Source organism: Fukomys damarensis, unplaced genomic scaffold (assembly GCF_012274545.1).
Source record: "Fukomys damarensis isolate Sample0158 unplaced genomic scaffold, DMR_v1.0_HiC HiC_scaffold_38, whole genome shotgun sequence".
Classification (NCBI taxonomy): Eukaryota; Metazoa; Chordata; class Mammalia; order Rodentia; family Bathyergidae; genus Fukomys; species Fukomys damarensis.
In genome coordinates this window covers 74,873,199-74,899,792 of record NW_022900950.1, presented here as the reverse complement: position 1 = coordinate 74,899,792, position 26,594 = coordinate 74,873,199, and the positions used below count along the sequence as shown (strand labels likewise).

Below are 26,594 nucleotides of genomic sequence, written 5' to 3'. Positions count from 1 at the left end.
TCTCTTCAGAACTCCCCTGACGGAGCTGTGGTGACACTTCCAAACCCTGAAGACCACCAAAAACTAGGCCAGCTTAACTGCAATCAAACTATTCTCAGGCAAACGTTAAAGTGCTTTAAATTTCTCTCAAAGCCTCAGTCACACTCTATAATATCAGTTTTTCTATAAGCTTCACTAGGTAAACTTCCCTAAATTAAAAGACAGGCAAAGTAGAAACATGAAGAAAAGTACACATATTTTCATAAACAATTAAATGCTATATATTTATGAAACACTTTCATTTCCTCAAATGTTCAAATTTTATCTACATATAAGCATACAAAAATTTCAAGATTAGGAACTCTAGTTTAAAATAGGGCAGGAAGGGCTGGGGATTTAGCTCAGCAGTTTGGTGGCCTGCCTTGCAAGCACAAGGACCCGAGTTCAATCCCCAGTACCACAAAAGGCGGGGGGCAGGAAATCACTTGTATTTTCAAAAGGCAATTAAATGAATAGAATGAAATTGTGCAACTTGAAAATGCTTATATTTATGGGTTTTTTTTCTTCTGTACGGGGGATTGACCTCAGGACCTTACGCTTGCAAGGCAGGAGTGGTGCCACTGAGCTAAATCCCCAGGCCCTACTTATGGTATCTTTTCCCCTGAAAGGTAATGGTCGATTTCTTTCTAGAATTCAGATGCCTGGGGAAAATTAACTCCTTTTCTGACTTCTCAGTTTCCTAACTTTATATTTTTTTTTCAGCTTTAATTGAGTTTATTGGTACATTCTAGGTATACAGTACAGCTACATTCATTGTTGGGATCTTGTACCTCTACATGACAAGTCTTGATGCTCATTTATATTTTATGTTTTTATCCTTTGATCCCATTTGCTTTCCTTACTTTTGAAATGCTTAATTTCAAAGCTGTCACTATTCAATGCTTTAATATTAAGTCTCTTTATTGGAAATGTGATGGTATTTTCCTATTATGCTACAAATGCAAAGTTAGAGCACAGAGGACACAACACTGTTTTAACAGCCTTTCTTTTCTCCTATACATGGAAAGTGCTCACCAGGCAACAAGAAATGCAAAATCTCGTTCAAGCCTAAGTTAAAGAGCCTCAAGTTGTACTATAAACTTACGTATTTCTTCCACAACTTGTGGGTCACATTCTTTGTATTTTTCTACTTCTGCCTTAAATTGTTCCCTTTGGTCTCGAAGTGAAGAAAGCTCTTTTGTTAGCATGGTTCGTTCTTCCTAAATTCAAAATAATTTTATGTATAATTAAGATAAACAAAATCTACAATATACTTTATAAACACTTTATCAATGACATATTAGGCTTTAATATTTATATAATTGGCTCTCCATAGCCACAGATTCTGTGTTCAGATTCAACCAACCGTGGATCAAAAATATTCAAAAAATTATAAACTTACATCTATTCTGAACATGTACAGACCTTTTTTTCATTATTCCCTAAGTAACATAGCATAACAACTATTTATATAGCATTTACACTGCATTAGGTATTCTAAGTAATCTAGAGATGATTTAAAGCTTAAGAGGAGCAAGATGTTGGCACACGACTGTAATCCCAGCACTCTGGGAAGCTAAGGCTCAAGTCCAGCCAGGAAACACTGACTTAACGAGAATTTGTCTCAAAATAAAAAAGGGCTGGGCAGGGGATTTAGCTCAGTGGTGCCCCTGCCTGCCTCGCAAGCACAAGGACGGGAATTCAATCCCTGGTACCAAATCAAAAATAAATAAATAAATAAATAATAAATAAAAGGGCTGGGGGTATAGCTCTATGTGAGGGCTCTCGGGTTAATCCCCAGGAATGAAAAAAAGCACATGAGGGATGCGCAGGTCATACGCGAATACTACCCTATTTGATGTGAGAGACAGACAGGCCTCCACAGACTCCGATATCCTCAGAAGGGCCTGACACCAGGCCCCTGAGGGTCCTAAGGGATGATGCGTAACACACACACATAGTGTAAAACAAGCTCAATGCTCATCTTTCTTTGAAACCTTAGGGATCTTTTGTGCAACCCAAAACACAAATTCAAACAAAAATCAAATGCTGACACAGACTGTGTGTAAAGAATTGTAAGATAAACCTGAGGCCAAAATCAAAGTCCAAGTTGCCCGAATGGAACTAAGATTCCTTGCTACCTTGTATTTCTGTATAATACTTTTCTTTTTTTCCCCTCTTTTTTTTTTGGTACCAGGGATCGAACTCAGGACTTTGTGCTTACAAGGCAGGCGCAGTGCCACTGAGCTAAATCCCTGGCATCTGTATTTTACTTTTCTAATTTGACTTTGGCTGTTCCCTTTGGTTCCAGAAAAGAAGTTCCTTCTTCTGACACATGTAGAGGAGAAAGCACACACAGACCAGCATGCTTTGAGAAATCAGGTCCAACAGAGCTCTTTGCAAGACAGAATTGTTCTAGACCTGCACTCTCTGGGGCATGTGGCTGAGTATATGAACTGGGGCCCTGGTGACTGAAAAACTAAATTTAATTGTTTTTCTGTAAATTGCTGCATGAAGTTAGTATGTGTCTTATTAGTGTAGCACAGATTTAAAATGACAAGGGTGGTCAACACCAAATTATATATGCTTTAAAGGGAAACAGAAGAGGCTACTGAAGAAAGGAGAAACAGAAGGGAGAGTGTCGTACGAACACCGTGACAGTTCGCCAAGACACTCTGGATCAACACTGTTTCAGTTACTGGCTGGCACTAAGCTCTCTGCAAAATGATCGAACTCCTCCATGCCTCTGGTTCCCTGCTGTACAGCATACACAGCCATAGCACAGCCTCCTCAGATCGGTGCCAGGACTTAATACATGTAAGACATGGACACAGGGAAGTGCTCGCCTGGCTCACAGGGTCCCTGCCAGTGATCTTCTGAGCAGCAGCACCACATCACCAATGACAGTGCCTCACAGAGGGGCAGGCATTTCTGAGACTCTACCAGCTGGCAAACTCCACCTTTTTCAGGAGGCTTTCAAGTTCCTACCCACCTCTGATAGCCACAGGCTCCAGCTAGCTTTGTGGTCGGTTTTCCCCTAGCTGCACTGTTCTGGTGGATTGAGTGTTGCTCGGTGGACCAGCTGACAGCTTTGGGCACATACACAGCACAGTCTGTTAAAGGTGCTTCTGTAAGTTATTGTTGGTGTGGAAGAAAGGGTGTATCAAACAAGTGATAATTACTACAGCCAACAGAGAAATCGTAACAGATTTGGGCTGTGCCCAGAATTTGATGTTCCCTAAATATGCTACAGAAATTACCATTCTCTAAGGTCTGCCTGTGACTGTGCTATCTAAGATGAAAAAATATATGAGAAATAATTGCTAAAGCAACAAAGCCATTGAAACCCTGCCATGTGTTCCTTTCCATAGTGTAACTAGTTTTCAGGCCACTTTCCTTCACAATCAAGTGATACAGAGGCCTAAGTGAAAAGCTTAGTGTTTCATGTAGATTTTCAATGCCTTAAAAGTATTTTTCTAAATCCATTCTTGAGATGATGACAGTAGACAGTGATTTTTGAAAATCTCTAACATAATGCTTTAAAACATACTGTGCTTTTAAAAATAAAATAGATCAATACTCATTTAAATAGAAAATATTATAAGGCCACAAGATACTATGTTGATCATTTACAGTTTATGTATCAAAAAAGAAAAACTCTTAAAAAGTGTATATAATAGGTCTTACTATGTACCAGATAATCTTCAAAGCGCTTTGTAAATTTTAACTAGTTTGATCCATACAATAATCCAGGGATGTAGATTTTATTATTCCCCATTTTACAACTGACAAAATTGAGAACACTGTAGGAGATTTCCAAACACCAGCAGGCTCCAGGGTGGATGATTCAGTGCTATGCATGCGAACGAATATCGAATTCTCTCTCCCTGTCCTTCTCTCTGGCCCTGGTCCTGGCCCTGCCACCACAAGGCTCTCAATCCCCAGCACCCCTCCCAGCAAAGTCTACATGGTGAATTGGTGAACTCTACCAGGCCAAACACTTCTGCCCCTGTCCCCAGCTGTGATATGCTGCACTTCTGGTAGCAAAGGCACCCCCTCGCGGGAAGTTCTGTGCTCTTACATGTCCTTTGAGAATTGCCGTTATTAAATAACAGACATGAACTTACTGTCTCATGCCGGCCAATTTTTGCTTTCTCGATGCTTTTCTGTAGGTTTGCTTGTTTTTGGCTTCCTTCAGACAACTAGAAAATAAAAAACAAATAAAATGCCTTGTGAAGATGAACTCTGACGTGGGGCTCATAAAGACAAAATGGAATTTGTCTTGGGCCCAGCTCTATGTCACACACACACAAAATCACAGATTAAACCAGGAATTAATTTTTTAATTAAAAAAAAAAACCCCAAACCAAAAAAGCCAAGGACAATGAATTATTGGAGTAGATTGAAAAAGTTTTAAATATTTTCTTATCCACGAAGAAAAATAAGTAGTCTTCAGTCTTTTCTGTATAATCTTCATTTACTAAATTCCTTCCTCAAGCGGGACGTGGTGGCACATGGCTGTGTCTATCTCAGCACTAGAGCAGGCAAGAGGACTGCAAGTTAAAACCCAGCCCGAGCAGTTTAGAGATTCACTGAGATGCTGTTTCAAACTAAAAAAATAAAAAAGACTGGACATGTGTGTGGTGAAGTGGTAAAGCACTTGTCCACGATGGGCAAGACCATGATGGGTTTATCCCTAGCATTGCAAAAAAGAAGAAAGAAATTATTTTATACATATTCCTCAGGTTTCATTTCACTTGTCACTAAACTATTTCTAGAATGCTACACGTTATTTTACTTCCCTCCCTTTCTCCCTCTTATTCCTTCTTTTCTGAACTAGGGACTGAACCTAGGCACTTTGCTCTAAGCTACACCCCAGCTCTTTTTTATTTTTGAAACATGCCTCACTAAATTGCCCAGGTTGGGCTCAAACTTTTGTTCCTCCTGCTTCAGTCTCCCAGTGTTGAAATTACGGTGTGCACCACCAGAACTAACTTTAAACTACATTTCTTTGAAATTTGTAGTAGTAGACTTTGTATCACTAACAGTCAATAATAAATGTAATGCTTAATATTACTAAAGTACTTTATGAAGAACTGCACACTTTACATACTCAACTCAGAAGAAAAAAATATCTTTCAGCCTTCTGCCTACTTTAGTTATATTTTATGTGTCTTAAAAGTGATTATTTTTCTCAGCTTAGGAAATAGATAAATTATATGTGGAAATGGTGCCAGCATAAAGAGACTACAGATATTAAATATTCACAAGCACCACAAAGGACCGGCTAATGTCAGAACAGAGTCCCCTTCTCAGTTTTATTAATCTCACCTGGTGCATGAATAAACCACAGGAAATTCCTACCACTAAATTCTCTACCACACATCTGGCTACAGATTAGTCAGAAATTCCGCACTCTTGATTGGATTAGAACCTTCTTAAAATATATTCTGTACTTTCCTCATTTTTGAGTTATAAACATTTAGGAGATAAGTAATTAATGATTGGATGAATTTAATTTCTATTAGCTTTTAAGAAACTCAGATTTCATAATACAATTAGTAAAATAGATAAGGTGAATGATAGATACCATTCTGCTTAAAATTTGGAAATACTTCCTTCAAAAATTTGGAAGTTTACCCTGGCCTTGAGAAACCTTATACTTCCCAATATGCATAGAGAATGTTGTAAATTTAACTTTACCGGTTCTTTAGCTACAGATTCTATATATATCACGAACAAGATCTATCAGCTATGCCAAAGAGAGCTATCACCAAAGCAGTTGTATCTCTTTTTCAGTGTAACTATCTTCCTAAAACAAACAACAATTAAAAAACAAAATAAAACCCTGACTTATACTTAAGAGCCAACGTAAGCTTTAAGGCCCTAAATTTAGCAGTGATCTAGTTCTTTATAACAAGGGTTCCCATTTATAAAATAAAGCCATGCTTAATAAGTTAGTATTCTACCTTGAAGGACCCACGTGAAGTAATTTTAACATGTAACATTTAAACTCAGGAGTAGAGGATTTTTCCAACTAAAACACACATTTTTTACATTACAAATGTTTTAAAATAACCAGACAGGAAAATATTGCCCAAAAGGCAACAATTATATAAAATAAAACCAACAGGTGGAGAATATATATCTTAATCTGACTAATGAAGTGTTTTTCAAGTACTGTATGTCTGTTTTTATTATTTACAATCTAAAAACATTTGAATGAGAGTTCATTCAAGAATTCCTTAATTCTGAAAACACCATATGTATTCTCAATGTGCAGTACTACGTACATGAGTTGTCAGGTCCATTTCTTAGCAATAGAAGGAGGCACAAATGATGTTGTCAAAGGAAAAGCTTCTGCTAATTATCCTAAGTGCTGAAATAGACTGCTTTGACTCAACACTGAATGAAAGACTCTTAGCTCCCGCTTTACTTGTTGAGATCTCACCACTGGAAACAATGAAAGCAGCTCTTGTTAGGCGGCCCTTACTATCAGTCTGTCATCCTCACAGCTATTAGAAGCGCTACTGCTATCACTTCTAACATGCACCTTGGAACTGAACCAAATCCAGGCCCCAGGCAGAAATGCTGAGATTTCTAGCCATGGTGTCTTAGTTTCTCATGGCAGGGACTGCAATAACTGATATCCACAATTTAAAGGAGCGGAGGTTTATTTTAGCTCATAGTTTGTAGAGTTTTCAACCCACAGTCAGTTGGTTCCAAGGCAGAGGGGCATGGTTGAGGAGAAACAGTTCATGGCATGGCAGGCAGGAAGCAGCTAGCCTTCCTTCTTCCCCTTAATCCACTCAGGCTGCAAGCCTAATGGTTGGTGCCACTCACACCTGGGGTGAGTCTTTCCTCTTTAATAAATCTATCATCCACATCCAGTATTGTGCAAAACCAGTCAGTGGACTGATCCAGTATCACACACTCCTGATCCAGTCACTCGCCAAAGCTCTACCTATGAGCTCATGAGGCTTTCAAGGGACATCTAGATATAAGCCATAACACAGTCTGTTTTTCACATGTCCCAGTAATCCCCAAACTCTGGCATGAATCAGGATAACCCAAAAGGTTTGTTAAAACACAGGTTTTTCTGAATAGTAGAACTGGGCTAGGGGCCTAGAGTTTGCATTTCTAACATGTTCCCAGGTGACACCAATCAACCTGGTTGTAGTTACCACAATTTTAACAACTACTGATCTGAACAAAAACATGCTTCTTTGCAGTAACAAATTCAACTAAAATACACATGATAATATGTGGAAAAATATCTAGTTCATTAAGTCAAAAATGAATTACAGTTAAATACTGTCACCTAGTAAACAACAATATTTCTCCATTTAGAAATATACAAAATTCCATATTTGCTGCTAGGTGTGGTGGCACACGCTTGTAATCCCAGCACTCAGGAGGATGAGGCAAGAGGCTCACCGAAAGTTTGAGGCCGGCCTGGTCTACATAGTGAGGTTAGAGCCAAGCTGAACTACAAATCGAGAACCTATCTCAAAAAAAAAAACCCAAAACAAAAACCACAATTGCTAAAATAAAAATGGGTGTTTCCCTGCATTTAAAAAAGGTATACACCATAGGATTACTTCAAAGACCAAACTCTGCTGGCAGATTTCTATAATGTGAAACCAGAACCAACTATGCACCAATAACAATAAATCCATTCCCAAATTTCACTAAAGCAAATAATAATTTTTCAAAATCTGGTAACTCAGAGTAAACAGCAGCAGTTGCAAAACAACAAAAACTACCTATAATTAGTAAAAAAATGGATTTCATCCTTAGATTTGAGATCTGACACCATGCTTCTCTTTGAATGCATTCCAGGCCACCTATTCCAGAGACTCAAGGGAGAGAAACATAACGCCCATCTTCTCCAAAGGACAATTCACTGCCTGGAGGAACCACCTATTCATAAGAGAGACAGAAGACTGATTCAAGCAGGCTGTGTTGGAGTTCTGATTTGCTCTTTTTTAGAAATAAAGAAATTTCAAAGCATTAAGGGAAGAATACCAGGCTTTCCTAAGTGGGAAAGAACGTTATGGAACAGGGAATGAGGAAAAGAGATAATAGCAAGAGCAACTAGATCAGTCTATTACTTTATTTATTTATTTATGTACCAGGGATCAAACTTGGGACCTTGTGTTTAAGGCAGGCAGTGGAACCACTGAGCTAAATCCCCGGCCCAGTTTATTACTTTATCAAAATTACCATACTGTGCAAAAATAGGTTCTATGTTGTTTTATTATGCTTAAAAATAAATTGCTTTATTTTTTATGTATTTAAAGTCTTATTAGAACATATATAACTTTAAAATTTGCATTTTTAATAAAAGGCAATATTCTACTTAGGAACTGATCATAAACAATGAATGCTCTAAAGATATATTTATACAAAAAGATGGGAGCAATGTAATCGTCTCAACATTAGAGAAATGTTAAATCAGTATTTCATAGTATGGATGTGTTACAATTATGCAGCCATAATTATGCAATTATGCAGATGTGTTCAAATAATTTTTAATGACACTGAAAGATTCTCACAGAATAAAGCCGAATTTTGAAAAGGTGGAAACAACCACAACTCCGTGAAACCCTATCTATGAAAAACAAACAAAAAACAAAACTCAAAAAGCAACACCAACAAAACTGCAAGAAAATGCACAAAATTTAAACAATATTTAAATTATTATGGAATGTATTGTTTTTTATATACTAAACATATATAATTATTATTTCCAAAACACTTGTTATAATATATATGTGTGTTCTCAAAAGATTAAAATGCAAACATTCTTATTTTAAGACTCAAACCATGCAGGAGCATTTAAGCAAATCCCCTTTGCCTCTTCAGTTCTGCACTTGGCCCACAAACCCTTTGAGAAATGACCTCCCCATCAAAATCCTTGTATGCATCCTTCTGTCTTATTCTTTTCTTTCCTTTCAGATACAGATGAGTATGCATAACATTTCAAAACATGGGTGGGTTATCCTCTATGCAATGACTCATAATTTTCTATTTTCAGAGAAATTTCCACGTCAGTATGGTTAGGTCTACCTCATTCTTTAAATACAAAAATGACAAAACTTTTGTTTTGAGAGCAGTTTTGGGTTCAGAGCAAAATTATGCAGAAGATACATACATATATGTATACACACACACACACACACACACATTTCCTATATATCCCTGATCCTACAGATATAGCCTTCTCAACTATCGAAATCCTATTCTAAACTGTACATTTGTTACAATTTAAGAGCCCACACTGATGTCATTAATTAGTCCACAGTCTCCAGTAGGGATCATTCTTCGTGTTGCACACTCTATGGGTTTTGACAAATGTACCCATCATTACTGCACCAGACACTAGTTTCACTGCCCTTAAAATCCTCTGTGCTCCAACTACCCATCCCTTCCCTTCCTTTCCAGCCCCTGGAAGCCACTGATCTTTTGCTGTCTCCATGGCCTTGCCTTTTTTAGCAGGTCAAAAATGTAATCACACAATATGTAGTCTTTTCACTCTGGCCTCTTTCACTGAGCAACGTGACCTTACAGTTTCCCCAATGACTCCACCCAAACTGAGACTTGTACTAAACAGAAGCGTGACATATTATTCATGAGGTAAATGCATATAGCTTTGAAAATACAAGAATTAACAAATTTAAATTAAGGTTGTTTGTATCTATTTTTCAAAGAGTTACAATATAAGAAAATATGGTTATACATATATATAAGCAAAAGGAGTCCTAAACAAGACTCCAAATCCGAATCTGATGAAATGCAGGTCTAGACATTTCAATCATGCCCTTATGTTAAATGAGAGCTGTATTTTTTTTAAATAAAAGAGCACCCAACCAGTAGGTTATTTTTTAAACTTATAAATTAATAGAGTAACCCTGAGATATTATTGATATAGAAATATAATTTATAAAATACTGGTATGCTTCAGGGGGGTAAAACAGGCCAAATAACTTGATGTTAAGGTTGTTCCAGGAAATTAGGAGATCCATGTGACCCTGACTGCCCCCACCTGGTGGCATCAAAATGGTAGGTCGAGTTTTCTGTGGGGTAAATCTTTTCCAGGTTGGCTGATTTGCAGGGGGAACACACTTTTAAAGAATGGCTATCACAAACCTGTATCTCCTATGGACCACAGAAGCGTGTTTGGGGATGGGATAGGAATTCTAGAGCTAGTCTAGGGTCAACTTTTCAATCTTATCCGCCACAAAGCTCTAACAGTAAAGAAGAGTAATTCCTACAGGATGTTGGAAGCTACTGCCCAAAAAGCAAAAATAATAAATAAAGAAAACATTTATCTGTCGTAATGTTCTACCACAAAAATTCATGAGTTTTCACAGTTGTACTATTATCTTTATTTTTTATTGCTTGAAACTGCTAACTGATAAAAATCCTTTATAGTGCATATGTCTCTTTCCCACCTCCAATTTGAGTTGTTCAATCCCAAGAAATATACATTTATTTAATTTTGATTTTCCAGGGCACTAGAGAGACGTAATGAAAGCATTCAATTTAAAGGGCATAACTTCTGGGGATTGGGGCACAGACAAAGTCCTGCTAGCTATGCTGTCCAGGCTGCCCTAGCACTCCTGGGCTCATGCAGTCCCCCACCTCAGCCTCGAGTAGATGGGATTACAGTCACAAGACACCATATCCAGCTCCAGGGCAGGACTCTTTTTAGCTGTAATTTGGCAGACCCTGAAATCTCTCCCCATCCCTGAATTTGGAAATGAACCCTTTACACTGAATTATAGCCCAGCTCCTTTTTATGTTTTATTTTTAGCCAGGCTGGGCTCAAACTTGCGATCCTCCTGCTCTAGCCTCCCAGAATGATGGGATTACAATGTGTGCCACCACACCTGCTTTCTTTCATTCTTAACAGGACTCCAATTTTTGTTCAAACTACAGAGGCAATATGCTCAGAAAGCAGGTTCCTTCGCAGAACCTGATCTATGTTTACCTAATTCCTTCCAGAGTGTGCACTGGAAGTGTAACTCAGACCCAGTCAATGGAAAAATAAAGGGAATTCTACTTGGGCAAAGGAACATTCTAGGATTTTCCTTCTAGACTTAAAAAAAAAAAAAAGATGTACAAGAAGAAACTCCATCTTTCTTCCTGCTTTGGAGACAGTGTCAGGTGAGGACTCAGTAGCTACAGTTAACCACTTGCACCCAAAAAGGAAAGGCCAAAAAAAAAGTCACAGAAGCCTAAATTTCTTTTGGTTCTGGGGATCCAACTCGGGACCTTGCACTTGCGAGGCACGTGGCGGCACCACTGAGCTAAGTCCCCAGCCCCTAAATTTCTGGTATCAGTGTGTGTGGGATAGGGCAGCCCTGAGAAGGCTACCTCCATACTTCTTGTTATAGCACACAGTGAATTCTTATTATTTACGCAAGTTGGATCTATATTTGTTTTTTATGGCTAAAAAAAATCCTGATTTGTGTATATAAAATATAAAGGACAAAAAAAGTCAGCAGTATTTAGTATTAAGTGACAGATTCATAGGCAATTACAGTTTCTTTTTGACTCTTTTGATCTATGGTGAATAAACTTTAAATTACAATGCAAATGCCAATATTGTAAAATATCAAAAAACTATTTTGTGGCTTAAAAAGTTTCCACTTACTAAAGTCTTATTAGGGATTAAGTCTGAAGTAAACTAATGGACACAGAGAACAGATGCATAATCTACATGAGAGAACAATACACACGAACAGAAAGTTGACAGCTACACCGAGTGTCTGGTAAGGAGTAGCTAAGGATAAGGGATGTGTGTTGGGCTCTGTGAGAAACTTGACACTGGTACATTTAATCAGAAGGGACTTAAAGAACAGTTGACAACAGCAGACTTTTACACACGTTGGTATGTGCTCTGCCAACCAGTGAGATGGATTCATCCTTTGATGAGTTCAGTAGCTGAATGTGCTGTTAGGAAGTGGGCCTGGTCAGAAGTGTCAAGTCACTGGCAGAGAGAACTGGAGGGTATATTCTCACCCCTAGCTTCTTGGCCACCATGTGGTAAACAACTCTTCTCCACTGAGATCTGCCTTGAAGTCAGCAGACCATGGACTAAGCACACTGAAACTGTGAGCCAAAATAAACTTCCCTTCCTTTAAGCTGTGGATGTCTTATATTTGTCCCAGGGACAGAAAAGTGACTACGACATAGTACAGAGAAGTACTAGACTATGTTGAGGAGATGGAAAACTTCCCAGAAGAGAAGTTTTTTTTTTGGTACTGGGGATCGAACTCACGTTCTTGAGCTTGAGGCAAGTGGTGGAACCACTGAGCTAAAACCCCGACCCCAGAAGAGCAGATTTTTGAAGTGGGTCTTGATGGATACATTTTCTGATAGTGGACAAGTTGGAATCTGTCAGACGAGTAAAAAGAACAAGCCAGGCACAACATGTAGACACAGAAAGAAATAAAGTGAATGTATTCAGGAAGCTGTAAACAGTTTGGTGTGATAATGTGTAGGATTTGAGAAGGGGCAACAATAGGTTATTAGGTTGGCCAATGGCAGAAGCTGGGTTACAGAAAGTCTTAAACCCAATCTGAGAAATCTGGATTTTATTGAAAATTATTTAAGGCTATTAAAGGTAACTGTTACAGCACATAAGAGAAAGTGAAGGCTGCAGGCAGGGAGACCAGTGAAAACACTAATTCAAACTCTGGGCCAGAGATGGAGATAATCACAGTCTAAGCCAAGAGGGGAGCAATGGGAATGGAGAGAAAGGAGAGATCTCAGCAATACCAAGATGTAGAATCAACACACTTTTGGAACCAAATAAACATGGGGGAAAAGGAAAACAAAAATCTAATGTAACTACCAGGTTTTAGGTGACAAAGTGACAGTGGCTTCAGAACAAGATGACACAGAAGAGCTCTTCTGGGTAAAGAGCCGCGTTTTGATCACAGAGTATAAATTGCCTGTCAGCCAATCAGAAGAGATGTCTAGCAGGTAGCTGAATACATGCCATGAAGCTCAGCCCATAGGTTTAGGCAGGAGATTAAAAAAAATACAAACCAGAGCTGGGGATTTAGCTCAGTGGTTCTGCTACCTGCCTCACAAGTGCAAGGTTCAGAGTTTGATTCCTGGTCCAAAAAAACCAAAAAAACCCAAAACAAATATCTCTTAAAATTTTTTTGTACTCACAGCTTCTTTTGCATGTTTTTCTTTAAGTCTTTAAAAATAATGATAAGACCAACAAATCCCAAGTGCAGTGAGCCAGAGTCTCTCTGTTCTCCCTTAGCTGTTAGGGGAACAGCTGCCCTGACGCAGGTTCCTCCTGAGGGCCAGGGCTGCAGAGGCCGTGGTACACACGCGACCTCACCAAAGCAAGGTTTAGTTATTGCCACTGACAGATGCGGACAGCGCAGTCCAGAGAAACCAAGTGATTCGGTCACATAACAGCGGGATCCAGGTTACCTGGACAGTGAAGCCTGCGTGTTCCAGAGAAACCCCTGCCTCTCCAGGCCTCACACTAATGTATTAAATGGGTGAATATTTAAAATATCAATAAACACATGCTTTTAACAATTTTAGTGCAGAATCATCAAGAAAATATGAATTATAAGCTTTTATATTCTTAGCTGACTACTGCACAACATTGTAGAATAAGGTGGTATCTTTGATCAAGAAGGAAGTTTCAGCGCCATAACCAAAGTTTCCAAAATAAATAACCTTTGGCACCTAAGAAAGTGAACCAATCTCAGTACACCCTATTTATTGCAGTATAAATGTACATCAGTGAAAGTATATTTGTACAGCAAACTAATAAAAAACTACATAATATGCAATTAGTCAAATATTTCCATATTCTAAGGAAAAAAATCAAAACGTGATGTTATCTGGTATTTTTAACTCAGAGATTTTGCTATCAGTACTGCAATCAAAGGGAGGAAAATTGCCAAGATAAAGCATTGTTTTCTGTATAACCTATGCATTCACAGAGAACAAATCCTGAAATGCTTTCCTACCTGACCAACTGTGCTGCAGGTACCCTCCCACTCTTGCAGTAACACCCTATTTTCATCACCATGACTGCAGCCAGACGCTTCAGTTGACTGACTCAGTAACCCACTGCTTCTGCCCATTTCCACTTCCAGTGCCGTACAGGCAGAAGTGGCGGGATGCAAGCAAAAGTCTGCAGGTGCAGAGACAGATACCCTAGCAACCCGCCTTCCTCCTCCTGCCTCAGATTTAACAAGAGGAGCCGAGGCAGCCATCAGTGTCGGATGGGAAGGCCAAGAGAAAAAGATGCCGAGTGATTTCACTGAGTCACTACCCATCCACACCTATCTCCAAACTTTTTATGAGAAAAATGAACCTCTACCCATTTATGAGTGTTAATCAAAAATTCCATCACTTGTAGACAAAAGCAGTCTTCATCAAATGTATTACAGAATTGCAATGTTCACATAAATGTGGATTAGAAGCTGGCTGTAACCTGAAGTTCATTTAAATGCTTCAGTCTTTGGCTGTCTACTTCCCAACTTCATTATCAGCACACGCCTGCCAACACAGTGGCAGTTGTAGTCTGGAGTACACAGTGAGACCCTATGTCCAAGTGAATGGACAAATGGGGAAATCGTGTGGATAATGAGGGAGAGACGACAGTGAGGATTTTCCTATCAACTCAACTGTAGACCTAGATCTAACTGTGCCCTCTCAAAGGCTATTGATTTTTTTGAGGCAGGGTTTCACTATGTAATTCAGGTTGGCTTTGAACTTGCAGCAATCCTTCTGCCTCACAATGGTGCATGCTGTCCTTTCACCTTATTTGGGTGGGGGCACATTATTTTCTGAGGCAGGGCCTTCCTTTGTAGTTCAGGTTGGCCTCGAACTCACAGTGATCCTCCTGCCTCAGCCTCTCTCAAATGTTAGGATTACAGGCATGCACCAACCCACCTGGCTCCATCAAAGGCTATTGACTTTTCGACAGAGAAACTAAAATACTAGAAAGCAACATCATGACAAGTGGGAAAATGAAAGTTAAAAGATTCTAAGGTCGTAGTACTATTTTTTGTTTTGTGCTGCTATGGATCAAATCTGGGGTGCACGCAAGTTAGGCAAACACTTTACACTGACCTACATCTCCAAGCCTACTGCTTAGGAGAAAAATGGAGCAGTTGATTTATCTTTAAACTTTGAGCCAAGCAATACATGTTGAAAATGTAAAGGGAATCACCAAATGGAAAAAGGATTGGGTACGTCATGAGGCAAATCTATTATTTTTAACTGTGGTGGCTGACCTGAGATTCCAGAGCCTCCAGTTTACGTCTCCTTGTGTGCAGAGCTTTACTTGGAAAAGCCCAATAGTAATTAGATGTTCCGATCCTCTCACAGTCCACCATACCATCATCAACTAAGCTTTGAAGAACTTCTTTTACTGACATAGCAGCTAAAAGGAATTTTAAAGACTCTATTAAAAAGCAGCATGAATAAAACTTAAAAAGCAAATAACGAGAAACATCTGCAAAAACATTACTGTATTTCAAGAGTTAATAAGGTATAAGTAAGAAATTCTTAAAACAATAAAGATGACAAAATACAATAAAAATACATCAATAGCTACAAATGTGTATGGCCAATATATAAGGAAATGCTCAACCCCACTCCTAATTGAAGAGATGCAAAACCAAGGCAATGAGATATGCCTTGACTACCTAATTAAAAACATTAAAAAATATAATACAGGCTTCAAGGAAATGGGTACTCTTGCATGGGTAGAAAACTATGGAACTATGTGTCTAAAACTATAGATTTATGCATATCTTTTATGGAGAAATTTCACCTTTATAAACTGAATCACAAAATATCATGTGGATGTGTACACTGATGTTTGTCAAAGCATTGCTTTAAAGAGTGGCAACCAGTCTAGTAACAGGATTTTAAAAAATACCGTGCAGTGGTTTATGCTATACAAGAATATTTAATGGTATAGGTATATATTCAGATATTCAAAACACAGTGCACAGAATATACTATGTAAAAAATAAGAGGGCTGGGGAGTTAGCTCAGGGGTTCTGCCGCCTGCCTCAGAAGCACAAGGACCGAAGTTCGGTCTCCAGTACCAAAAAAAAAAAAAAAAAAAAGTTAAGGGCTGGGAATTTATCTCTGTGGTTCTGCCACCTGCCTCACAAGAGCAAGGACCCAAGTTTGATCCCTGGTACCAAAAAAACAAAACAAAACAAAAAACAAAGCCGCCCTCCCCCAATAAGGTGAAAGGACAGCATGCACCAGTTTGAGAGTAGTTATCTTTGGATGCTAGATAACAAGCAATTCTGGCTTCCTTATGTTTGCTTCCTCCTCAACATTGAATATGTATTATCCTTTGCTAAGAAAACTAAAACAAAACCACTATGAAAAGTTAAAGAATAAAGAAATAAACTAGGTGCAATAGTTAGGGTTAAAATTAAAACTCAGAAAAAAGTTCTTCAAAAGAGACCATGTAAAGATGCAAACAATTCTTCTATGTATCCATACATATATTCACATTTACTGTCCATTTTAATTTTTCCTAGAGTAGATACCCCACAATAAAAAATTTTAATAATTTAAGATTTGATAAATAAATAAAATTGACATCAAGTGTGCAAAACATTCATCCCCACTTTTAGAAGGACAGACTGAAATGAAATGTCGAAGAATTAAAGAAAAGTAAAAGAAGTGTCAAGAAATTATTCTGCGGCAGATGTTCGTTAGAAGAGCACTTGTCTAGCAGGTGCAGCCCTGGTACCATTCCCAGCACCGCAGACAAGCAAACAAAACAAGCTAGTGTGAATACAAACTAGGGCAGCCTTTCTCAGAAGCAATGTGAGATTACACATTAAAAGGTCTAGTACCTGTACAAATCTGCTTTCTATTCTGTTTCTACAGACATTTCCTAATAAAGTAGTATGAGACATGGTAAAACATTATAGACGATGTCTTAGTCTGCATGGGTTGTCTTAACAAAATGTTGAAGACTGGGTAGCTGAGACAACAGAAATGTTAGTTCTCACGGTTCTGGACAGTGGCTCAAGATAGAGGCCAAGAGCTGGGTGCGGTGCGCACTTCTGTGATCCCAGCATTTGGGAGGCTGGGCAGGAGGATCACTGGGAGTTTGAGGCCAGCCTGAACTACACAGTGAGACCCTGTCTCAAAAACACAAAACAACAAAGTGACAGTAGCCAATTCAGTTCATGGTGAGTGCTCTTTTCCTGTTTTGCAGCTAGCCATCTTCTTACTATGTCCTCACATGGCCTTTCCTCAGCAGATGCACAGAGTTCTCTCTCTTCTTCTGATAAGGTTGCCAATCCTATAGGGTTAGGACTCCACACTTACAACCTGACTTAACTTTAATCACCTCCTAAAAGTCCTCTCTCCAAATACAAACACACTGTGGGTAAGAAATTCATCATGTAAATTAGAGGAGACACTATTCAGCCCATGGCAGATATAGCATGTTAATTACTTGTTACTTTTAGAGGCAATATTTGGAAACAATCTAGATGCTCAACAGTAGGTAACCTGGCAAGTTATAGTGGGACTATTAGGAGACACAGATGTTAAATAAAAAAAAAAAATCACTTTTAGGCAGGGAATAGCGGCACATTCCTACAATACCAGCTACATGGGAGGCTAAGGCAGGAAATCACAAGTTCAAGGTCAGCATGGGCAACTTAGTGAAACTATCTGAAAATAAAAATTTAAAGAGGCTGGGGATATAGCTCGGCACTGCCTGGGCTCAATGCCCAGTGTGTGTATGGCAGGGAAGCAATATAAATGCAGATAATACACTGATACACGGTGAGGACTGTAACTCAGCGGCTCGGCACTTGCCTAGCATGCACAAGGCCCTGGGTTTGATCCCTAATGTACATTGGGTATGGTGGCGCAGGCCTGTAATCCCAGGACTTCGGAGGCTGAGACAGGCCGATCACTGCAAATTCGGCCAGACTGGGCTACACAGTGAGTTCAAGGCTAGTCTGAACTACACAGTGAGACTCTAAAAAAACAAAACAAACAAAATACACCAAAATGATAACAGTGGTGACCTCAGAATCAAAGAATTATGACCTTTTACTTTCTTTACAATTTTTATAGTTCCAATTTTGTTAACATGTATAGCTTATAAAATCAGAAGCAAAAGGTAAAAAAATAAATTTTGTTTTTCTTGTTTGTTTTTTCTCTTTGGTACCAGGGATCAAACTCAGGACCATATGTTTGTCAGGCAGGCACAGTGGCACTGAGCTAAATCCCCGGCCCGGTAAAAAAATACATTTATCATGTGTAGTGGATTTAATAGTACTCTTCTGACCCCTTGAACCTGTAACTGAACTTACATGGAAAGGATCTTTGTAGATGTAATTAAAAGTTAAGGATCTTAAGGCCAGAGATTAAGCTCAGTGACGCTGCACCTGCCTTGCAAGTGCAAGGTCCCAAGTTTGATCCCTGGTACTGGAAAAGAAAAAAAAAAAAATCTACCAAAAGTTAAAGATCTTAAAACAAGATCATCCTGCCAGGGACTTAGCTCAGGGGTTCCGCCGCCTGCTTCACAAGTGCAGGACCTGAGTTCAATCCCTGGTACCAAAAAAACCCCCCAAAAAACAAAAAACGAAACAAAACAAACAAAAAAACCCCACAAAACCTGCATCATCCTGGACATCGAGTGAGTCCTAAGCCAATGACATGTGTCCTTATAAGACAGAAAAGAAGGGAAACACAGAGGCAAAGGCCGTGTGAAGGCAGAGCCAGAGACTCTTCCGTTTAGCATGAACTGCTGGCAGCTACTAGCAGCAAGAAGAAAAGTATGAAACCAATTCTCCTTTGGCGCCTCCTTAGGAATCAGCCCTGCCCACATCTTAATGACAAACGTCTGGTCTCCAGAACAGTGAGAAAACAAGTTTCTGCTGTCTTAAGCCATCAAAGTTGTGGGAATTTGTTATAGTAGACTGAGGAACTACACTGTACTGTGTAAAGATGCAAAAAGCCCATTTAACAAACACTAGACCATACACAGTTTGACTTCTTTTAAAATAAACAGAAGTGTGTGATACTGTGTAAGCACACGCACATGTGTGCATGTGCACATGCATTCCATCTGAATTCCTCAAGCAGATGCTCCAAAAACAATTGTGTCCATGGCCAACAGACACCAACACGAGACATTTACAAATGTTCTCATCTCCAGAAGTTTGTGTTTCCAGAAGGGGACTGCTGCAGAAAAGATGACAGCTACTCCCAGCACATCCCAGCACATCTTCCACACTTACTAATGCCTTTCTCTTTGGGAGCAATCTTCTCCAAGTCTTTCAATTGAAATACATCTTTCTGTTTAAAGGGGTAAAAGAAGAGAAGAAATACAGACATTTATTTTCTACCGCATATTTATATTTACTATGCTTATGTTTACAAAACATTGTATTGGGCTGGGAATTTAGCTCAACAGTGCCAATGCCTGCCTTGCAAGTGCAAGGTCCTGAGTTCGATCCCAGTACCAAAACAAACAAACAAACAAAACCGTTGTATTAAAAACCTATACCTAAAAATGAACAAAGCAATAAAATTAAGCATTTTCAAACTAAAAAAGACTTTGTGATTATCTTATTTAACACCTCCTATAAAACTTAAAATGGATGGACTTTTGCATGAACATGAAATTTATTAAAGTACTTAGAGATCAGAACAACAACATCAACAAAACATATCTTCCCACTGAAGGAGAAAAACTAGTTATGGTTGATTAGGTGGTAACATGAGCCTTTCTGACACTGATTTGAAGAAAATACCATACAGACAATAGCCAGGTGCAGGTGCAGTAGCTAGGAGTTTGGGTCATATGAGACCCCATAGAAAGAGAGAGGGAGAGGGGGAGGGGAAGGGGGAGGGGAGGGGGAAGAAGAGAGGAGGGGAAGGACAGATGGATGCATAAACAATGCACTACTTAGGATGTATCACTCTACGGATTTAGCAGTTCTAATTAAATGCAAAGCAGATAACTGTCAAGATTAAGTTTACATTTAAGGTTTCATAAAACAGTAATAAGTAAACAATAGAAAAATTATGCAATCCATGGCTGTCTGAATTATTCATCTGCACATTTTATATGTCTTCCAGATCAAAAGCAAAAGACTATGGAAAAATACGCCTGTAGAATATTTAACATAATCATCATCAGTTGGGGGGGGATCTACATTGAATACTTCTGCTTGTAATAGCCATGGCTTAAGTGGTGAAAACAACCTAGATAATGAAAGTGAAATTATTTGAAAAGACTAAAGTATTCAGTAATTAGTAGAGAAATGCTGTGATTATTGTTACGGAAATCTGGGATCCATTTCTTCCAAAATCAAGTTTATAGGAAAGCAACTTCAACTAGATGGAAATTAAACTTCAAAAAAATTGAAAACTTCTGCTCATCCAAATGGGCACTGCTAAAAAACTGAACCGACAAATCATTCCCAGAAGAAAATATTTGCAAAACAATACTTGACAAAGGAATGGTACCCAGGATGTATATAAAGAATTCCTTTGAAGTACATTTTAAAAAAAGAACTGACGGATAAAGGAGTGAACAGATGAATACAATGTGATAAAGCAAGTATGTTAATGGTAGAAGTTAGATGGTAGGAATACTGAAAAACTGATCTTTGCTATAGGTTTACCATTTGCATAATAAATTTGTTGAAAAAATTTCATCTTACTACACCAAAGATTTAACTTTGTCTTCACTTAAGATTTAACATCTCCTTTCACTATCCACAAGGCTTAATAAACTAAGAAAATACTAACTCAGTGGATTTAGAGTACTGATGTAGATCAATTTTTACACTTCTGGAAATAAGATATTTAAAGGTAACAATTTATGATTTCAGGGATCATGTAATAAATTAAGACTACAAGTAGACTTTTAATAATGCATTTGAAAAATCAGTTTGTCTTCAAATACTTCAGGTTTCTTGTCAAGAGAACATGAGTGCACTCAGACATCTGCCTGTAGGCAGTCACCAAGGAAGAGGTGCAGACACACTAGCCACCCCTGTGGGGCTGCTGTGTGACTAATGGAGTTTGCAAAGAGCAGGTCTCCAAATTTAGGCAGACAGGCAAATGATACTACATAAATTAGTATAAATGGTAGTTCTTAGACTTCACAGAATTAAACACTGATGATGAAAAGAATGGTCCCAGCATTAAAAAAAAAAAGCTAAGTGCAAATACCATGGAACCTTTATAGTTATAATACTAAATTAATTTTTTTTTTTTTATACTGGGATCAAACTCAGGACACTGTGCTTGCGAGGCAGGCGGCAGAATCACTGAGCTAAATCCCCGGCCTGCTGCATTTTTTACTTAACATCAATTTGCCAATTTCTTATTTACGTTGCTACTTTTCACTATCTTTTTTGCATCTACGTAAGATAAAAATAGCCAGTGGGCTGGAAACAACAGGTTAAAGGTCTTGCCAAGCAATATGACATTAGTAATTCTTTTAGGTAAAAAGCCCATTTGTCCTTGAATCTAGAGCATTCATTGTACAAAAACATGATACAGACAGGCTCTCAAGCCAAATGCCTGGGTTCGAACCCTGACTCTGCCACATAAGAGTTGAGACTTTAAACAAATTTCCTACCAAGTGGCAAGCACAAACATCTGTAATAAATTAAGGAGGCCTATGTGCCATCATACATGTGTTACAGTATAGTCAGATGGAAAAATACCAAGAGGCAGTATTTTTCCACCTCTAAAATCATGCGACCCTCTTTGGTTTGAATCCTGGTACAGTCAAGTCTATTTTTGAGATCCAGGACCAGCTTCTTAAGATAGGTGGTATCTCACAGGTGTCTTCATTTGTAAAAATGCTGATAAGGACCCCGGGATCTGGCTCAGTGGTTCTGCTGCCTGTCTTGTAAGCACAAGTTTGATCCCTGGCACCACCAAAAAAAAAAAAAAAAAAAAAAAAAAAAAATCCAATGAGACAACAGTACCTACACTCACAGAGTTGATGGAAGGATAAAATCAGACAACGTACACTGGGGCTTGGAACAGCAATGGGCACCTAGGCAACACCCCGTAAATGTTAGCTGTCACCAGCATCATTTCAGGAAAAAGGAAACATGAACGCTGCTTTGGAAAGATAGTTCTGGCAGCAGTATTTAGGGCAGTCTGGGTAAGGAGAACCTCCCAACAGTGGTATACGGTTCTTTCATACTCCACTGCTCACAGGAACCACAAAGGTGTGCTGAATTTATCCATCCTTCAGTACAGACTTTGAACAAAGCAGACTGTTAGCACTGGATTGCTTAACATGAAAATACAAAATCTACTAACTGCAAAAACATATTTAACGTGAAAATTACACAAAATATTAAGAATCCTAAAAGAACTTACTGTCTCAAAAAATATTTGCATCATGCGGGCTCTCTTTTCTTCTGCACTCAGTCCTTTCTTCTTTGACTAAAACACAAAAGAAAAAAGGTAAATGGTGCATTTTTTAAACAATGCATTTCAAACAACTTGGTGCGAAACATTATCTGAAATTCCATGCGTGGTCTTATCCAATACCAACAGGTCTGATACTGTCAGAGTCAAGCCTACCTTGTATTTACTTACTATGCCAATTTCTGTGGTAGGTGCTACTAATATAATAGCAAGAAGAGTGATGAAAACAGTGCCTGTCATTTCATAGACATTAAATATTCATAAAATGACCAATGATAAACAAATATATTTACCTACAAAAGGTTTACAAACTCTCACAAACACTTACAACTAATGAGCAGCAACATGCGTAAGTACCCGGAACAGGATGGATTAATCCCACCGGGGAAGAAGGGAGCTCGGAGATGAGGGGGCGCCAGGGGCAGACCCCACCCGGGCGGCGCAGCGCTGGGAAGAGCACAGAATGCTCCACAGGCACAAGTGGTGTGCTGTTGTGAGGGCTTTGGAAATTACGGAAGGCTGGGAGGGACCGGATGGCTTTTCTTCTAAACGATGAAGAACCAGGGTAAATTCTAAAGCAGCAGAGTACTAAAGAGATAGTTTGGTGTACTAATTGTGGTACTAATGTGAAGAATAGGCTAGAGGAAGGAAAAGCCTCTCCAAGCAGAAAACTGGAGCCTAGTCAGGTTATTATTATTCTGTGACACTTTAGGCCAATTTGAAATTAAGACAATCAATATACCACTGAAATGGATAAATACATGGTACCATCTATCTATTGTATACAGAACATGTGCATAGAAAGCTGAAGTCCCACTTCTTTAAAAAGCCAAATTTCAATCCAAAGATTTGCAGAAAAAACAGACAAAACCAAAAAACAGTGAAAAGCATCATTTCTAGCTCTCTAACATGGAATTTCATACTAATGTTTCTTAAATGATCTGCATCTTTCTCAAAAATTAAATGCGATCACAGGGAAACAAACCACTGACTTAAAAAACAGGCACAATAAAGATGACACTATTCCACCAAAAACTCATTGGAAAACGTCATTCTACAACGGAGGAGGAGAGGGGTGGGGACGGCTAGTCTAGCTATATACCTGAGGACCTGAGTCTATGCTTTATCAAAACCTGGGAACTCACTAACTCGTTTCAGTGAAGTGATCCTGTTTTTCTCGGGGAGTCTATGAGTATGTGAGCAGCCCCCAAGTTTCTCAGTCTACTCTCAAACGCTGTAATTCCTCAGGGTCTGGCTATCGAGCCCCTCGTCTGCTCACGCCTTTCCTTTGATCTCACCTGCTTTCGTGGCTTTAATTACACCTGAGTTGAGAGCTCAAATCTTTACACCTGTCGCTGAGTGTACCCCTGGGCTTCAGTCTCGTGTACTTACTTACCTGCCAGCTGGACAGACTTCAAACCCAAGGGCTCCTAACCCTCCCAGCACCTCCTCCCAAACCTGCTACCTCGTTATCCACCCCAGAGGCACTGAGTCCTTTGGGGGCCTTCATCTCTTACTCCACATCCCACCCAGCACCCAGTTCCGCCAGTTTCGGTGCTTAACTATTTCTCTTCTGTCCGGCCAGCTCTGCCCCTACTACCACAGCCCTGGTTCAGGCCTTCATTATCCACCTCCTGCAACATACCTCCAGTAGCCTAACTTCACCATCTCACCTCCAAGTCACCTCTCTTTTCACACTGTGAAAAGGACTGTCCACACACCCCTAGTTTGATGTAGGCCATCTATCACCTGAGTTCACCCTACCGGGCTCCGCCCCTCCCACCTCAACGTCTGCCATAAAAATAGGATGAGCTAAGCAAGTTGGGTCGTAACACGAAGACTATTCTCTATTCGAGGCGCGCTCTAACTTCTGGGCCTTTTAAAAATTGTTGTTCCTCCACCTAAAACACCTCTTCTTGCATGGTCCAACTCTAAAACATCTCTAAAACATCTCAGCACAGCATGGCCCTCACAGAGCTTCCCCGAGTTCACAAGCTAAGCCTGTGTTTCCAGGACGCACTGATCGAATCACCGACTATACTGAAGAGATGAGTTTACGTGTCTCCACCCAGCAGACTGAAAAACTTTAGGACATGAACTGCCTTGGGCTTCCCTGGGCTTAGAAAGCGCGTTAGACAACCAGCCCTGAATTGTAGATGCCTTCAGCTCTAAAATTTGAAGCTGCTCGGACTGCCACGCCCCCCAATACCTGCCACACTTCCAAATATACTTACACAGAGGGAGTTAATAATGGGGAAATCAATCCCAGCACTCGGGAGGCTAAGGCAGGAGGATCGCTGGGAGTTTGAGACCAGCCTGGGCTACATAGTGAGTTCCAGGTCAGTCTCAATTACGTAGTGAGACCCTGTCTCAAAAAAAAAAAAAACACAAAAAAAAAGCAGGGGGGGGGTGTCTGTGATAAGTACCTCTTGTCTTGCTTGCAGAGAGAAATCAGAGAAACTTCAGGTAGGCAAGCTCCAGGAAACCATGTAGACCTGTCCACTAAACCTAGGGCTGAGAGCTAGACCTACCAGTCTCCCTTCACTCTACCTCTGCAGTATCAGAAAATCAGAGATCCACACCTAGTTAGAAGGCTCCTCGGTTCACTTCTTGATTCCAGTGGGTCTCAAATTGCCATAATTAGAATCAGCTCAGGTGCTTGTTTGAAAATACATCACGCATGAACTGGGCATGCCTATTTTAAAGGTGCTGTTACTGTGTCCCAGGGTTGATAACTTTTTTTCCCCTCCAACCAGATCTAGAAGACATTGGGGGCTTTGTGGGAGCAGTAAAAATCCCTTAGGAATTTAGACTACAGCTGCTTTGGCTGAAAATAGGTCCCAAAGTTGTAAGAAAAGGTCCTAGCATTTGGTATCATAAACAGCTTCTGGAAAGCCCCTTGCACTTCACCAGACTGGCAGAATGACAAAGGGAATCTAGTGTACCGGGGCTCTAGGGAGGCTCTCAACACCAAGAGCTTATAAAAGTTACTCAAGAAATGTAGTGCAGGAGCATTCATTTACAGTGCTTTCAGGCTGCTTTACTCATTAATCTCTTTTATAATTAGAAGAAAATGTTATTAACTACAGTAGGAGAGTAGTATGGCCAGAATTGAAATAACTACTGTAAAAGCATGTCATATTAATAACTGCACTTAGAACATCAAAAAATTAACAAGGACTTGCTCAGCTGATATTGTGATTTAGAAAGGTGTTCAAATCAGTAAGGAGACTCGAAACTTCTCCCGAGGACTATGATGCTTCTTCATTAGCCAAAGTATTTTAAACTGCTTTAAAAACCTTGTGTCTAAGGTTTACAGAATTCCTAATACCTTTCTCGTTGGTCAGTTACAATAAAACTTTGAAAAAAACAAAACAAAACCCAAAAACTTGTTATCTGCTGCTGTCTGAGTTGCACTTCTCTGATTCCAAAAATATGCCAGGACCTGTAATTGTTTACCCAGCAAGCCTGACCAAATCAAAACACCTGCCAACCGACAATGAAGAAAGAGGATAAAGTTTGTCTTTTACCAACATTACACTAATCTTATTTCTCGAGCACATATTGAAAGAGCAAGTCCTTATCTACGAAAGGTTTTGTCACATGCTTCTCCAGGATCAGATGCATCCGAAGAGGTAACAGCACATCGAATCACTTAATACAAGGTGATCAATGTTTAGATGGATTAAAGTGCGAAGTCGATGATTGTGCTGCAGTTCTTAGTAGTCAGTTATAAGAAGCGCCAACTCAACCAAGAGAAATATAACATGAAGCGCTGGCAACAGGCTTGTTTTAAGTCTGATCTGGCGGCTTCTTGGACCATTTTATGCCCAGGTGACTGGGTTGGTAGTTTAACCACAAAGAAGCCGTTATCAGTTAAAATACAGCTGGCCGAGTATCTACAAATAAACACAGTGCCCCAGATCTTTGTCCACCACGGCCTCCGTAATATAACGTCCACTTAGCTAAATCAAGGTATTAAAGTCTTAGCTCTTTTTAATCAGACATTGATTTTCTGCCAACAGAAGTTAAAAAAAAAAAAGGCATGAAACTCGGAAGCAGAAAGACGGCACGGCCACAGAGCAGGTCGCCCGAACCCCAGCGGGACTGAGCCC

At 39.4% G+C, this 26,594-nt stretch overlaps 1 protein-coding gene across 2 annotated transcripts in view; it reads right to left on the bottom strand.

Moving 5' to 3' along the window:
• Positions 1 to 26,594, bottom strand: part of Trim2 (tripartite motif containing 2) — a 97,756-nt gene that overhangs the window by 13,052 nt on the left and 58,110 nt on the right. For both annotated transcript variants that reach the window (XM_033759869.1, XM_033759868.1), the window contains 5 exons: positions 22,429 to 22,494; positions 19,314 to 19,371; positions 15,309 to 15,457; positions 4,146 to 4,220; positions 1,124 to 1,238 (listed from right to left, as the gene is read on the bottom strand). In XM_033759869.1, coding sequence (XP_033615760.1) covers positions 1,124 to 1,238; positions 4,146 to 4,220; positions 15,309 to 15,457; positions 19,314 to 19,371; positions 22,429 to 22,494 — 463 coding nt within the window. The remainder of the gene's footprint in view (positions 1 to 1,123; positions 1,239 to 4,145; positions 4,221 to 15,308; positions 15,458 to 19,313; positions 19,372 to 22,428; positions 22,495 to 26,594) is intronic.